We start from the raw sequence: 15,504 nt of genomic DNA, 5'->3' as shown, positions 1-15,504 counted from the left end.
GTTCACAGTCTCTTTGCTTTAGTCCTGCTGTGCATGTTTTGTTTTCCTTCTCTTTTCCTCCTCTACCTGTCCAACATCCATTGTAATTATTCATGTATACAGAACTTAAACTTGAATTTCTGGCTCTACATGGCATAATACCCATCCTCATGGGTATATAGATACTTTATATACAGAGCAAATAAAAAAGCTAATTGTTTCAGTGTTCTCATGTGTAACAGGAGTCTAGCTCCATATCAGTGTTAGTATTTCACATTAATTAAATCACACTCAGCCTTTTAATTTGTAACACAGCAAAGATTTTATCAGGCAAGTGCTGGATAACACAAATATATACCCCCACATAATTAGCATGGATGCTGCAGGGTAAGGAAAAAGTAGAGCATAAAAAGATTAGGGAAACTGCTTAAGTAGCTCTTAAAAGTAAAAATCTGTCAAATGCTAAGAAGTGCAGCGCGAGCCACGTCCGCTAACATCTCTATATCCAGAAATAATTTCACCCATTCCCTCGAGCAAACGTGCCTCTAAATTGTCCTCAAGAGCTCCTTTCCTCGCCTTGGCAGGGCCAGCGAGCATCCGGCCCATGAAGAACATCACGGCCATCGCTGGCAGGGACACCTACATCCACTGCAGGGTCATCGGGTACCCCTACTACTCCATCAAGTGGTACAAGAACTCCAACCTGCTGCCCTTCAACCATCGCCAAGTGGCGTTCGAGAACAACGGCACGCTGAAGCTCTCGGACGTGCAGAAGGAGGTGGACGAGGGCGAGTACACCTGCAACGTCCTGGTCCAGCCCCAGCTGTCCACCAGCCAGAGCGTGCACGTGACAGTGAAAGGTGAGCGCAGCTGGGTCTCGGGTCTCGTGTTGCTGAAATGGCTCCCGAGGTATTAAAGAATCTTTCTTCCCAGCCCCACGACTGAAGAAGTTGAGATTCCTCAGCTCTGGTTCTCAAGGTTGTTTATTTTCTCTTATCTATCACATTCTTTGTCAAACCTGCTGAGGTCTGTCCAGCAGGTTGGGTTGAGGCACACTGACCGCCCTTGGGCTGGTGTTAGCTTTTTATACTAAAAACTACATGTACTTTATTTACAATAATTTTCCAATACCTATCACCTATTTTAGACAATCTGTCTCTACCCTATACCAACCCAGAACTGTCACCATCACAGCAGAAGTTGGAGGACAAGAAGAAGAAGAAAAAACACGCCCCGATTCCTCAATCTTGCCTCTTGAATCCCACTCTAAATCCTCAAAATTCTACTTTTTCACCCTATGATAAATTCACTATCATTCTACTCAGACTCTTGTGGCTTGTAAATCCTCACACAAAGTTGGTAATTGTTTCCATGGGTTAAAATCAAAGGCACAGGTATCTTTGACTCCGTGCCAAAGTCTCTGAGCCCCTTGCAACAGTCTCGAGCCATCCAGGGCAGCCAGAGCAATGTCCTGGGTTCCAGAGGCTGGGAAAAGCAGAGCCTGGCTAATTGCGGGGTTGTTGGTGGAATTGCACATGTAGGATTGTCCTGGCAGGTGGATAACGAGCTGTTTGAGGAGATTAATCCAGATTTGTGTTTATTTTTAATAATGACACAGAGCTAATCAGTCATTGTGTCTTGTTCTCTCCTGACTTTTACCCTCCTTGGCTCAGCTGGTCCCTGTTGTTGTTGCTGCCTCTGAGTGGGGGCCTTGCAGCTCGAGTTTGCTACGAGCACTTTTCGCTACAACTAAATCAGGAAATTAATTTTTTGTCACACACGTTTCACTGGTGACTGTTTCTCTACTGGACAACAAAGTTCCAATTTTCATTAGCCAGTGACTTTCTGGCTTTTAAAACATGAGATGAGAATTTTAATGTCTGTACTTTTGCCACTAAGCAGAGACAGGAACTAAAAGCATTAACCTTGCTTTCCTCTTATTAAGTGATTATCTGAGTGCTCTTCATGCTTAGAAAGATAACACTGTAAATAAATGTGACTTGAAATTCTAATAGGATGCTTCAAATCCAGTCAAATAGTCCAAAACAAGGATGTTCAGATGGCCCTGAAAGACTTTGGAAAGAGATTGAGAATAGGAATTTTTTACCATTGTGTCCTGACTGTTCTGACATTGGCAATGTTCAGATCTATTCATGAGGATACAAAAGACAGAAAACCTGATTGCAGTAGCACCTAGTTTTGAGCAATGGGGCCACTAAATACTGCACTTTATGTGAGCCTGTAGGAAGAATTGGAGTATAATTTCACTATTCCTGAAGTTATTAGAAGCTTTTCCTGGGTTGGCTTTTTGGGTTTTTTTTTTTGGAGGTACAGGAGAGGAAGGAAGAGAGGTTGAATCTTGTATCCATTCTCAGATAAAATGGAGAGAGCAGTAAGGTAAAATGACTTTGTTACAGATATCTGATCTTAACTTCCTTCTGCTCTGTTAGTTTTACCGTTAGCAGTCTGGAGTGATGCAATTGCTATTTTTTTTCCAAGAGTTTAGGGGACTAGCTTTAAACCATGAGCAATTTGGACTCTGAAAGGCATGACATCTCCCACACCTGAGACCATCAGGGGCACTGGTCACAAGCTGTGGCAAAAAAACCCCAACATCATCTTTTGTTTTCACGTGTGTTGTGTTTTGCTTGACATTACAATGATATAACAGATCTGTTGATAGGGTTTAGGAACTGAATGACAAATCAGTCACTGTGCTGCTGCTGCACTAAGAGGCCACCATGGAAATTTTGGTGGGGAAAAGCTGCCTCTTAAATGATACCATTTTTCAAATGACTGTCAAAATGAATGTAGCCAGACAAAACAAATCCAGCAGGCATAGAGATCAAAACAATACCAGTCACTGAGAACACTAACTGGTATCTCAGGTGAAATATTGCTTTTTCTTCCATTAGGTTACAGTTTCCAACTTGACAATTCCTCCCCCAGAAAGCAAATTGCCAGCTCCAGCAATTTGGATTGAGCTGTAACTTTTGTCAATGATTTTACTTCCTTGATGGGGTTCTACCTCCCACTAGACCAGGTTGCTCCAAGCCTTAAAAATACATTGTAATTTGAAAATAAGGTTAATAGCCTGGCTTCATCTACAAAGCCCAAAATGTCACAGGTGAGGTTTTTAGGTCAGACCTGAACAGTTCTCAATGTTCTGCTGTTGTAGCTTGAGGTCAGCAGTGCCACAGCAGATTTTATCTAACATACTAGTGGGGAGTCAAAAGTGGCCTGGTGCTTTAAAATATTGTTAATGTTTGTGTGTGTTGCCTTTTCATTTTATATATTCCAAACCTAATGAGATGAGTTTTTAAGCACTTCTATTTGATACCAAGAAAATACAAACTATGGCCCAGCTTGCATACTGAAGGTTTAAAGTACTCTGAAATATGACACTGTAAGGCTAGTTAAAACCATTTCTCAAATATCCTTATTTATAGTTCAGCTTCTCAGCTTCTCCTACCATCAGTATAAATATTTTTTTCCAGAGAAACAGAGGAGAATTATTGTTCATCTTCAATACAAGTCCTTTGCTTTGCTCTCAGTTCTGCTGCAAGATTTGTGGGTGACCTCAAACCATTCACCTGAAGGGTGACTCAGAATAGATGACACCAAATGAGCTATTACTTAGGGGTTTTTTTTCCCCTCCATGTTCTGTTTTGAGGACATAATTATTAATTTCCTCATGAATTTATCATCTCTGTGGTATCAGAATGTCTCAGAAACAATGTGTTCATTTACAAAAGCCACCTGGGTCACCAGGAAAAATGGCAATAAGTTGAACTCAAAAATATCCACGCTTTTTTTTTTGTATATTCAATTTCAGAAGCTTACAGCTTAATTTTTCCAGTTCACCTGCCTTTATGTAGCATTTACATGTTCAAACTCTGGTCCCATTGAAATGAAGTTGCTCCTGAGAGTTCTGTTTCCTCCTTCAGAGCAGTCACGTCACTCAGCTTAGCAACCCCCTGGGAAAGACAGATTTAAGTAATTTAATTAGCTTTATCTGACAGATCTGTGGCAAAGGTAAATGCAGAATTTGGCTCTACGGGGCAGCATTTATCTGCATTAGGCAAACAATTGGTTTTTAGAGTTGGCAGCCCTCTGCCACATTGACTTTCCACTTTCCAAATCCTCCAGCATGTGAAGCATCCTGAAGACTTGCTTAAAGCAGCATTTAAATAAAAACATGCAACACCTTGAGTGTGCTATCAAACACAAGAGTGCTGTCCACTCTGCAGGGTATTTTGACATTTGCAAACATCCAAACGAAAGTTAAATCATCCTTCAGAAATCATGATAAGGTCACAGATAGGAGAATAGATAGGAGAACATTTCTTGACAATAATTTTAAATGAACTGTTGGCTTCCAGAGAACCTGAGAAGGGCTTTCAGAGCCTTGCTGTGCATCCTCCCACCTGGCAGGCTCTGGGAAAGCCAAAAGCTTGGGAGCTGGGCACTTCTGTGCTATTTGACCTTAGATCCTTTGCTTCTTTGCCCTGCTGATCAGAAGAATCAATGAGACACCACGTGAAATCTGTTGTCCTATTTTTTAGGAATAACTGCTGCCCTCATCTGCACAACCACCTGTGCCAGAGGTCTGCAGGCTCCAAATAACTGTGTCCCACAGAAATATGGTTTGTCATTCCTGTCCTGCTCTCTCCCCCCAGCTCTTGCCTTCCCCTTGTCTCTCCCAAAATCTGGATTTGGAAGGCAGCAGTGCCCTGAGCTGGCTGAGTGCACGAGCTGCCAGGAGAACGTCCAGGTTTCTGCTTGGCAGATTTAACTCCCATGGAACCGTGCCTGAGTCCTAACAGGGCTTTTTTGGAAATCAAGCCAGCTTGGGTTTGTTTTTTTTTTGTATTTGGACAAATGATTTGGCCAGTTCTTATTTCTGACAGAAAGCCATGCAAACTACCCACCCTGTAATGCACAAGTAACAGAGGGAGACTACAACTGTACTTACATAGTTAATTTCTGTATTCCATACCTGCTGACCTTTGCAACTGTAATAAACCTTTTCAGCACATGTTGCTTTGGCCTATGTCAGGTGTAATTTTATTTTTAGCTTTTTTTTTGTTAAGTAAACTGAACCCCCTTTCCCCTGCCTCCTGCAAAGTGGGAACAGCAGTTACTGCCATCATCAGAAATAATTGAAATTAGCCTTGCTAAGGATACTGCACACATCCTTGCCAAGGACAGAATTATTCTTAGCAGCACCAGTTTTTGCTCTGTGTTCAGCCCAGCTCTCGTGGTTTGCCAAAGGCAGAGAACTGTTGGAGTCAGAAATCCGAAAGAGAAGAATGTTCTGTAGAAGATGCAGATTTTCTGTTCATTCCCACTCACAATGACCTGTCCTCCCCAGTTTTCTCCAGCTCCTCCAAGTCCTGGCTCTTCTCCTCTGGGTTCCAAAATTAATCTGAACTTAAACTGTTTATCATCTCAACTCTCATTTCCACTCTGCCTTGTTCTCAAGACTCAAAATTACCCTTTCCCTTTGGATACCCCAACCTTTTTCCCATCCTCCAGTTCCAGTCCTCTCTGCTGTTCTTCAAGTTCAAGCACTGGAGTGACAAATCTGCCCTGATTTCTGAAATCTCACCAGACTGACTCAGCCACTGAAAGGTAGTGCTGGGATGTGCTCAGGGCTGCTTTGGACTCTGTCACTGCAAAATGTTCTCTCCACATCTGATCATGTGGGGGTTTTGTTTATTTATTGACTTAGTTTTGCTCAGAATGCAAAATTTGGGCACCATTGTGATGACTTTTTATAGGTATAGTAAAAACATCTGAGGCTGGTGCCATCACTTGAATTTGAAAGCCACTGCTAAATCCATGGGGCAGGTGGTACTTCTCAGGTTCTCACAATACCTTTGTTTTGTTTTTTTTCCTCATTTTATGGTAGAATTGATATTTACCATGTCTCAGATTTCCCACTCTTCCACCTTCTTCTTGGAAATGGCCAAAGAATTGTAGCTGAAACCTTCCAGCTGAAATGACCCAGCCTGAGGCAGACACCTGGCCTGGCAAACTGCTGCCCAAACAAAAGTCAAACTGCAAGCAAATGAAAGCAGTCTCATCATGGGAAGTGTTGGCAAACAAAGAAAGAAGTTATATTACCCACCCTATCTCTAATTTTCATATTTCCATTGAAAAAAACAAAAAAAAACACATTAAAGTTGAAAGCTATTAAAAAAATAATAGCAGCATCTCTTTTAGAGCATTTTAGTAGATCTCAGAGCTTTTAAGAACAGGAGTGAGTTATCATCTCCATTTTTTTATTATGCAATTTATAGTAATAGTTTTCCCAGCTACAGTAAAAGCCATCAGTAGTAAGTGATGATTTTCTTGTCATCAGTCTCATGGGACACATTCTCATGTAAACAGCCTGCTGCTATTCACACTACTCCAACAGGAATTAATTGAAAAAGAAGCCCCTGAGAGGGAAGGGTACAGCATCATTAAAATAAAAAGTGTGGTGTTCAAAAGGACTGTTTCTGATCTTGTTGAGCTTATGTATTTCATTGATTTAGAAAGGTTCTTGTATGTAAAGTGAGCACCTCACCTGTTGTGAATCACAAAAAGGAATTGTACCAGCCTTGTTTCATGTTAGAATACAAGCAAACCAAACAGGGGCTACTTCTAAATAGCTTCATGTTTGCAACTCTTTGAAGAGATCCTCCTCAGCTTTCCTGGGAAGTGTCTAGCTCTTTCCAAAATCTGAACTACTGTTGGTGAATTTGCATTGCAAATCAGTTCAGGGAGGGCTGGTTTAAATAGTGAAAAATATGCAGGCACAAAAGAGGAAAAACATCATTGGAAATCTTTGCAGGGTTCTTCAATCAATCTGCTAATCTGTGCATGCTTCAGCCTGGAATTGTGGATTATGGCCAGTGGGAGTTCAGCTTCATGCACAAATCTCAGATCTTATCTTCATGCACAAATCTCAGATCTTATCTGTCCTGCTGACTGACTTTGCCAATAGATTGAATCAAAAAAACCCCAAAACTGGCCTTGTTTTCTTTCAGGTCTTTCTTTCATTATATCACTTTCTGCCTTTTTTTCACTCCCCCATGCTTTATGGTTTTGGATGCCCTCAAATTTGTCCCATCTTCCCTGGGAAGAAATGCTCAGACCCCTCAAACTGACTGAGGTTGTCTTGTACAGGAATCACAGCAGGGCCCCGTGGCCAGAGTGATGAGAATGTGCCGTTGTGCAAAACATCCTGGAAAATGCCTAAAACCTAAAATTCCTAAAACCTTAGGAATTCTTCTCAGGTCACATCATGGGCATGGGGAGTAGTTTTGGGGGGCAAGCAGTGGCAGAGCCTGATTTAAGGGAATTTGCACTTTGATAGGGATGTCTCCAGTATGTCTGACCTGCAGAAATTCCTGAAGATAAGACTGAAACAGGCTGATATTCTTGACAGGTCTGTGTAAATTTTTTTTGCCATTCAGCATACAGCAGCTTCAAGTTAGCTTTGCACTAAAATACCTGATTTCCATTCTTTAAAGTCTCACAAGTATCATCTGGATGTGTCTTACTTTGCACCAGTACACTTCTAATGTAACTCCTGTAATGACTTCACCCCTGACACTGCAGAAATGGTCACCCAAAAATGTCTGTTAAAGTTGTTTCACCACTATCCAGTATTCATGACTAGGAATTAGTATGCACAAATCTAAAACTTTTCACTTAAATCTAAATTAAAACTCCCTGGATTTGTGCACAGTCTTATATCTTCTATCTTTCAAACATAATTTATGTCTGTGATGGATGCATTTATTTGTGAATTATGCAAACAATTTTAAATGATCCTTAATACTTCAATAAGTGCCTCAATTAAGGAGTTCAAGATGCTTTGTATACTATGTTTATCAAAAACTGGCCCTCTTCTCTGTCTTACAGTGCAGATTTGTTTACTTAAGAGTTTAAGAAGGTGTGTTCTTGCTCTTTTTCTGTGTTTATTTTATCTATTATCTTTTGGCTCCAGTGATTTAGTTGGACTTTTCACAGTGATACCTGAGGACAAAAATCACTTTAAATCAGGTAGGGGCTGAACAAGAGCAATATCTCTGGAGCAGGTTCCAAAAGTGAGGCCTTTAATTAGGAAATGCTTTACCAATGAAGAGATCAACTTGTTGCATGAAAATACTCCTGCAGCTGCTGTCTTATCATCACATCAAGGTTTTCTTTCTTACAAATAAATAGCAAATTCATCCCCTTGGGCAGGGGAGTGAGCTCCCCACCATCCCAGCTTTGCAGGGTGTTTCAGGATGATAAGGGCTTGCACTTTTCTCCTCACAAAGGAGGCTGAAAGGAGAGGGCTCCATGGATGGATGAGACTTGACTTCAAAGCACTTTTGGTTCCCACACAACATTTTAAATGCTCTCTCCTTTTGGAGAAGCTCCCACTGCAGCATCAGGGAGCCTGTGAGTGTTGGATGACATAAAAGGGGAGTGGGGACTGTGATGGCTGTGAAAACCTAAAAATTGCTAGCCCATGGCTAGGGTTTGTGCAGAGACAATTTTGGCTTTTTCACTCCCAGTGCATGAAATCTGGGGTCACATAGCTGCCCTAAGAGACTGCATGGGATGGATGAGACGTGATTTAAAAGCACTTTTGGTTTCTACACAACATTTTAAATGGCCTTTCCATTGGAGAAGCTCCCACTACAGCATCAAGGGGCCTGTGAGTGTTGGATTGAATAAAAGGGGAGTGGGGACTGTGATGGCTGTGAAAACCTAAAAACTGCTAGCCCATGGCTAGGGTTTGTGCAGAGACAAAATAATTTTGGCTTTTTCACTCCCAGTGCATGAAATCTGGGGTCACACAGCTGCCCTAAGAGACTGCATAGCCTGGTGGCTGTGATTTTGCATCAGCCATAAATATTCATTGCCAAAAGTATTTTATATTGCAGACACAGCCCCTGCAACAGTGCTGTTGCAAGAAAAGCCATCAGGGAGCTGTTTATAATGATAAAGCAGGGGATGATTCTCATTTTGCTGTGCAGAACACCATGTTCAGCTGGCTGCTGCAGGAAACAGGGGATCTGCAGGATGCTCTGTCTTACTAAATCATCTCAGCAGCTCCTCCCAGCACAACTCCCATGGAACAGAGGGCAAGAAATTAAGGATGTCCCTCTGCTAATGGAGAGCAGCGTGGAAGCCCTCCTTGCCCTCCTTTCCAGCAGTCCCCCAGAGGTGCAGAAGACCTTGCTAGGGCACAAAAACATAATTTAAATCTTCCTGTATTAGCACTAATGAGGCTGGCCCATGCTCCTCTTCTTAAATAGACACTTAATTCAAGCTCTCATCAATAAAGCATTCCCAGGACACAGCACTTGGTGGCATGGAGCAGAGATTCTCACTCTTCTGCCTGTTTTGGGTAGAGAAAGAAATATCCCCTTCCACGTACACAAGCACAAAGGCTCTTCTCTCTCTGGTTAAGATGGAACAACTTATATATAAAATAGCATAATTTCACCAAAAAAAAATCAAAAATATGAAATATGGTCAAGCTAAAGCTATGTATAGGGGAGTAAAATATATAAACAGACATTGAAGTATTTTAAACAGATTTTAAATACATCTGTCCTACTGTAAATTTTCTGTGGAACAACTTATATATAAAATAGCATAATTTCACAAAAAAAATAAAATGTAAGCTCTGAATTATGGTCAAGCTAAAGCTATGTATAGGGAAGGAAAATGAACACACCTTGAAGTATTTTAAACAGATTTTAAATACATCTGTCCTGCTGTGAATTTTTTCTCTCAAAGTACTACATACCCCTCTTTTTTTTTTTAGTGCTGTTTGGCAATGGTACAGCTTTAGTGTGCAAAAAATTCTCCTCATGTAGGTTAATCAAGCTTGATATTTTCTTCTATCAAGGATATATCTCTACTTTTTACTGCAGATATTGATACAGACAGAAAGTTTTATACTTCAGAAATTATTTGCCAGATATCATCATAAATTTTTAATAAGTGATTTTTTTTTTGTGGTCATTTCCTTCTTCAAACGAGCAGAAAGAAAGTTTATCTCCTATGATAGCTCATAAAAAACTTATTTTACCAATTTAAACTGGTGAATACCATAGCTGAAAAATACTCCTCAATACTTCAAAGTTTTTGCAAGACTATTTACTTTCTTCTAAGTACTGATTTTTAAATTACACACTGGCTTTTAAAATAAGCTCCTCATAAGGACTGCAAGCTGTTGTTGGTTGAATATACATTATATTTTATGAAGCAGAAATGTTGGTTTCCTCTGTATCTAAAGAACCTGAATAGAAGGATAATGTGCTGCCTAAAAATATTTCAGCCAATTTCTGAAATACTCTGCAGGCTGCTACTTATATTTTAGAGCTGGTAAATGCAGGCTTGCAAATCAATATTTTCTGAAAAACATTTCAATGTCACCTAATGATCTTTCTCCCTGTTTTCTTCATCAGGGAGATGGAGAGTGAAGATGCACATTATTATCCTTGGGCAATATTTTGTCTGACTTTTTATATCATTTTGTCTGTGAAAGATTGGCTCAAATTTGTTACACACTCAGCAGAAAATACAAAAGTGATTTGCCACCCTGTTGTGAATTTTAGTGCATTTTTCAGTAATGATGTCTGAGGACAAGAGAAGGGTTTGGGCAGAAATGTGCTGGGCACCACAGTAAGGGGAGGAGTTGGCATTTAGCAGGTATTATCAAGGGGAAAATTTATGGCAAAACCTTTTGAAAGACACATTCAGTTAGTTTCTCATTCATATTATGAACTGCTTGTCAATAAATGCTAAGAGAAAATTTTTCTGCTGATGTACAAAGAATCTGAGATATCTCATGTGAATGAGCTAGCTGGGCTAAGGTAATTCCAAGAGGCTGCAGGTATTTTGCCTCACTTTGTGACAGCAAAAGTCCCCAAGTGAGCAAGCAGGTACTTTCCAGTGCTCAAACTTCAAATAAACACAGTAATTTATACCAAATTTCTTTTTTTTCTATACCTGATGTACCAGGTTTTCAGAATGCCAAAAGACAGATTTTAGCAATTAGAGAGATGGCAGCCAGGAAAAGTGAGAAAAGGGATGGCAGTGGCACTTTTCCCAAACCCAGACAGTGAGACACTCTTGGGAAAGCCAGTGAAGGCCTGGAAGGATGAATTGTGTTGTCCTGTCCCTGATGTCACCTCTGTGGCAGCTGAGCATGGTCATAACTTCCCCTCATCAAACGGCACCGGGGCTGTGCTGGAAACTGTGCAGTCAATACCAAACTTGTATTTGCCAGCCTCTTGCACTGTGAGGAGGATCTGCACAAACATCTGAACACAGCTTTGAACAAGGCCTTAGTCCTTTATGGGGCCTGGAGTCATGGAACTATAAATCACAGAATGGCTTGGGCTGGAAGGGACCTTAAAGCCCATCCAGTGCCACCCCTGCCATGGCAGGGACCCCTTCCACTGTGCCAGGCTGCTCCAGCCCCAGTGTCCCTCTGTCCCTGTGCCCCCACAGGTGATTTCCCACCTGCAGAGCTGCCCCAGGCCTGGGCCCAGCCCAGGGAGGAGCTGGAGCTGCTGCAGAGAGCCCAGAGGAGGCTCCAGGATGAGCAGAGGGATGGAGCAGCTCTGCTGGGAGGAAAGGCTGGCACAGCTGGGATTGTTCACCTGCACAGGAGAAGCTTTGGGCTGAGCTCAGGGTGGCCTTGCAGGGCCTGCAGGAGCCCCAGGAAAGCTGGAGAGAGACAATTTCCAGGGGATGCAGGGACAGCACACAGGGAATGGCTTCACACTGCCTGGCCTGGCCATGGGCACTGCCAGGGATCCAGGGGCAGCCCCAGCTGCTCTGGGAATTCCATCCCAGCCCCTGCCCACCCTGCCAGGGAACAATTCCTCATGGCCAAGATCCCATCCAGCCCTGCCCTCTGGCACTGGCAGCCATGGGAAATCACCTGTGGGGACAGAGGGACAGAATCACCTTCCTTGACCTTCTGGCCATGCTTGATGAACTTTCTTACTCCTAATGGAGGATCCAACATCTGGATCAAAGGAAATGCCTGGAGCTACTCAGTGGCCACCAACACTTGTCCCTGCATCCCAGAAATAGGACACTGATAAAAGGAGGGAAAATGTTGCTGGGGAAGTCCATGGGCACACACTGCAACCACTTGAGACATTTTTTGGTTTTTTTTCTGCTTCAGCTCTGGGGAAACCACAACCTTACAATTTCTGAAGGGAAAAAGGACAAAAGAAATACAATTAGATAAAGCCACCAACTCCATTTTCTTCTGGAGTTCAAACATATCGATCACTATAAATGTTCTGCTCTGGGCATCCTTCCATCTTTCCTGCTCAAATGTAGTACAGACTAGGTGTAAGTGATCTCCCAGGCAATAGGAGAATGCACTTCTCTATCTGAGGTGCATAACCTCTAGGAACCTTCTCTTTTGATAAATCAGGATTTGAGTACTGCTTGCAAAGTTGGTTGTGCAGCCCTTTCAGGATTGATTGATAAAAACCAGGCTGAGATCAATGCCCTGGTTGTTTGAATGCTCCCTTGAGAAGGGCAGAAGATTTTGATTCCTTCATCTGGACAAGTATTTGCCTCTCAATTTAACAATTTTTTAGTAAAAATTCCAACCACAAACCAAAGAAAATATGGCAGCCCCATTATTTTTTCTATGTTTATTTAATCTGTCTGTTTCACTAGTTTTTATTAAAAATACCTGAAAACAAAATGATTTTAAGAAGTAGAATTCTTTACTTTGGTAGAAAAGATGGTAATTTTTAAATGCTTTCTTTGGTTCAGCCAGAGAATAATATGGTAAAAAAAAAAAAAAAAGAAGAAAAGGAAATTAAAAAATATTTATTAGGCCAAATATGCTTAGCAGGAATTAAATTCCATCTTGAACATTCATGTCTTGCACCATCCCTCTGATTAGAAATCAGTTTTACCTTAATTTGTTGTCCTACAAGTACTTCCCCTTCCTGCAATCTTAGTGAGAATTGTGACTTGAAACATTAAGAAATAAGTGCTAGAGGCAGTTAAGGAAGCTCACACTCTGTCATCACACCCCAGAAGCAAAGCTGGAGCCTCTTCCAGGTCTATTCCATGACCTTTAAGCAAGGCCCTTGGACCAGGCCTTGAAATCTGCTGAGCTCTTCCTGGCAATGTCACTGCTGGCAGCCCTGGAGAGGCTCAAACTGGTGGTGCTGTGATTTCTGGAAGAGCTGCTTGATCCTTTTGCAAGGGTCTGCCAGGGAGGTCAGGTGTCTCCAGAAGCCAGGATTTCCCCTGCTTGTCATCTCTGCTTATGCACTGGCTAAAAAATTAGAAGGTGTTTCCAAAAATATGATTTTTCCTGCTAAACAATGCTTTATGGCTGTCAGAGGTGTAGATTCTGCACATTGTGATGCCTTGTTGGGGCTGCCTAAAAACAGAGGCCAGACAAAATTGAGGGAATAAAAAGTGGTTATATTTATTGAAGGGCCTTCAGGCACATTTAGGGTAGATGAATCCCCCTCCCATCCCAAAATGGATGATGGGGTCATGGGTTTTCACACTTTTATAAGTTTGATCGATTTGCATATTGGAGGTTAATTTTCCAATTACATCTTCAGGTAATGAAGTCATTTACCCCAAGTTTGCTCCCCCCAACTCACTTTTGGTTTCATCTCTCAGGGCCTGAGGCAGTGAGGTGTCCCTGATCCCCAGGCCTGGAGAGGAATTGTGTTGTCTGACCAAACTGGGAAAGCAGTAGCTAGGACTGTATATGGAGTTTAGAGCTATACACTAAAGAATTAAAAAGATATGAAATATTAAAATATATGATATATTAATAGATATGAAAAATATTAAAATATCATGATTATTAATTTAATTAAATATATATGTGAAAAAATTAAAAATTAAATATAGATGAAAACCAGAAAAGCTAAAACCCTAAACCATCAATCCCACCCTGCGCACCTGCTCCGTTATGTTATTTCCATTGCCAAGGCTGTGATTTCAACAGCTCTCTCTTTCCCTCTCTCCTTCCAGTCCCACCTTTCATCCAACCTTTCGAGTTCCCTCGCTTCTCCATCGGGCAGAGGGTGTTCATCCCCTGCGTGGTGGTCTCGGGGGACCTGCCCATCACCATCACCTGGCAGAAGGACGGCCGGCCCATCCCCGCCAGCCTGGGCGTCACCATCGACAACATCGACTTCACCAGCTCCCTGAGGATCTCCAACCTGTCCCTGATGCACAACGGGAACTACACCTGCATCGCCAGGAACGATGCAGCAGCTGTGGAGCACCAGAGCCAATTAATCGTCAGAGGTGAGGAGGTGTAACTGCTTTGAAAGGCGCTAATTAAGCGGGATTGATTCATCGGTATTTTGTGGTGACATCTGTTTGATGGGTGTGGGATCCCAGTTGCTGGGGTACCAGTTGTGGGTTTCTCTGGGTCTGGGTTGAAGGCACTTGAGATGGTGTTTCATGTTCAGACTCAGGTGTTTATTATTTCTTATCAGTAAAACAGTCTCACTGCTGTGAGTTCTGCAGCTTTTCATTAGAAGGCACAAAATGGCCAACAATCTCTTGGTACAAGGTCTTTTAAGACTGAACTATCCAATGAAGAACTGACACCTGGATTATTTTCCCTTTTACCCCAATAACTGATCCCAAAGAGCTGCAATGGGGACTTTTCTGCCCAATTACAAAATGCCACCCAAACCCATGGAGAAGAAGGAGGAAGAAGCATGAAGAAGAAACCCAGGACAACACCCTGTGCCCTCCATCTTGCTTCCATCCACAAGATACTAAAAACCCCAAACCCTCAATTTCTCACCAAGTGATACACCCACACTACTCTCTGTAATCTATTTCACACTTTTGTGGGTTCCAGTCTATCTTGAAGTTTTGGAAATTTTCTCCATGAATGAGGGTCAAAGTCAGTGCTCCCTTAGGGGCCAGGACACTCCAGAGCAGACAGAGAAATATTCACTGTGCCCTGGGTTTCCACAGTTGGGAAGTGTGAAACAGAGGGGTGTGGGAATCAGAAATACAGAAACTTCCACAGACACAGAAGGATTTGAATTGCAGCCTTGGGAAAAGCGTGGCTTGATTTTAAAATACAATATACAGACATTAAGCAGAAAAATCATAAACTTATGTTTCTATAATTGTAAGTAAGGATATGCCTTAAGTAAGTGAGATGACTGAAGTCAGTGAGAAACTGTACTGATAAGATGGTGAAGGGTTTATAATGTAGGGTTGTGGTTGTATGGAATAAACTAAGAGTTTAGAAGTTATAACAGAAGAATATGTGAAGGGTTTATAGTGTAGAGGAGTCGTTATATAGAATAAACTGAGAGTTTAGAACTTATAATAGAAGCCAATGTGTGCATGTGAGACAGATGCCATTGGACAAAAGTATCCACAGTGCAGTTTAAGTGATAGCTGATAGGTTAGAAAAAGAAAATAAACCCTTTGGCAACTGTCTATTGGGGTAGAAAGTTCTATATTGTCTTGTAACAAAAGCTT

The 15,504-nt window shown here is 41.8% G+C and overlaps 1 protein-coding gene across 4 annotated transcripts in view; it reads left to right on the top strand.

Moving 5' to 3' along the window:
- Positions 1-15,504, top strand: part of DSCAM (DS cell adhesion molecule) — a 479,690-nt gene that overhangs the window by 286,600 nt on the left and 177,586 nt on the right. For all 4 annotated transcript variants that reach the window (XM_071430161.1, XM_071430162.1, XM_071430163.1 and 1 more), the window contains exons 8-9: positions 564-839; positions 14,020-14,298. In XM_071430161.1, coding sequence (XP_071286262.1) covers positions 564-839; positions 14,020-14,298 — 555 coding nt within the window. The remainder of the gene's footprint in view (positions 1-563; positions 840-14,019; positions 14,299-15,504) is intronic.

Source organism: Agelaius tricolor, unplaced genomic scaffold (genome assembly GCF_023055355.1).
Source record: "Agelaius tricolor isolate 1412-34295 unplaced genomic scaffold, bAgeTri1.0.p SCAF_7, whole genome shotgun sequence".
Classification (NCBI taxonomy): domain Eukaryota; kingdom Metazoa; phylum Chordata; class Aves; order Passeriformes; family Icteridae; genus Agelaius; species Agelaius tricolor.
This window is presented reverse-complemented; position numbering and strand designations above follow the sequence as displayed.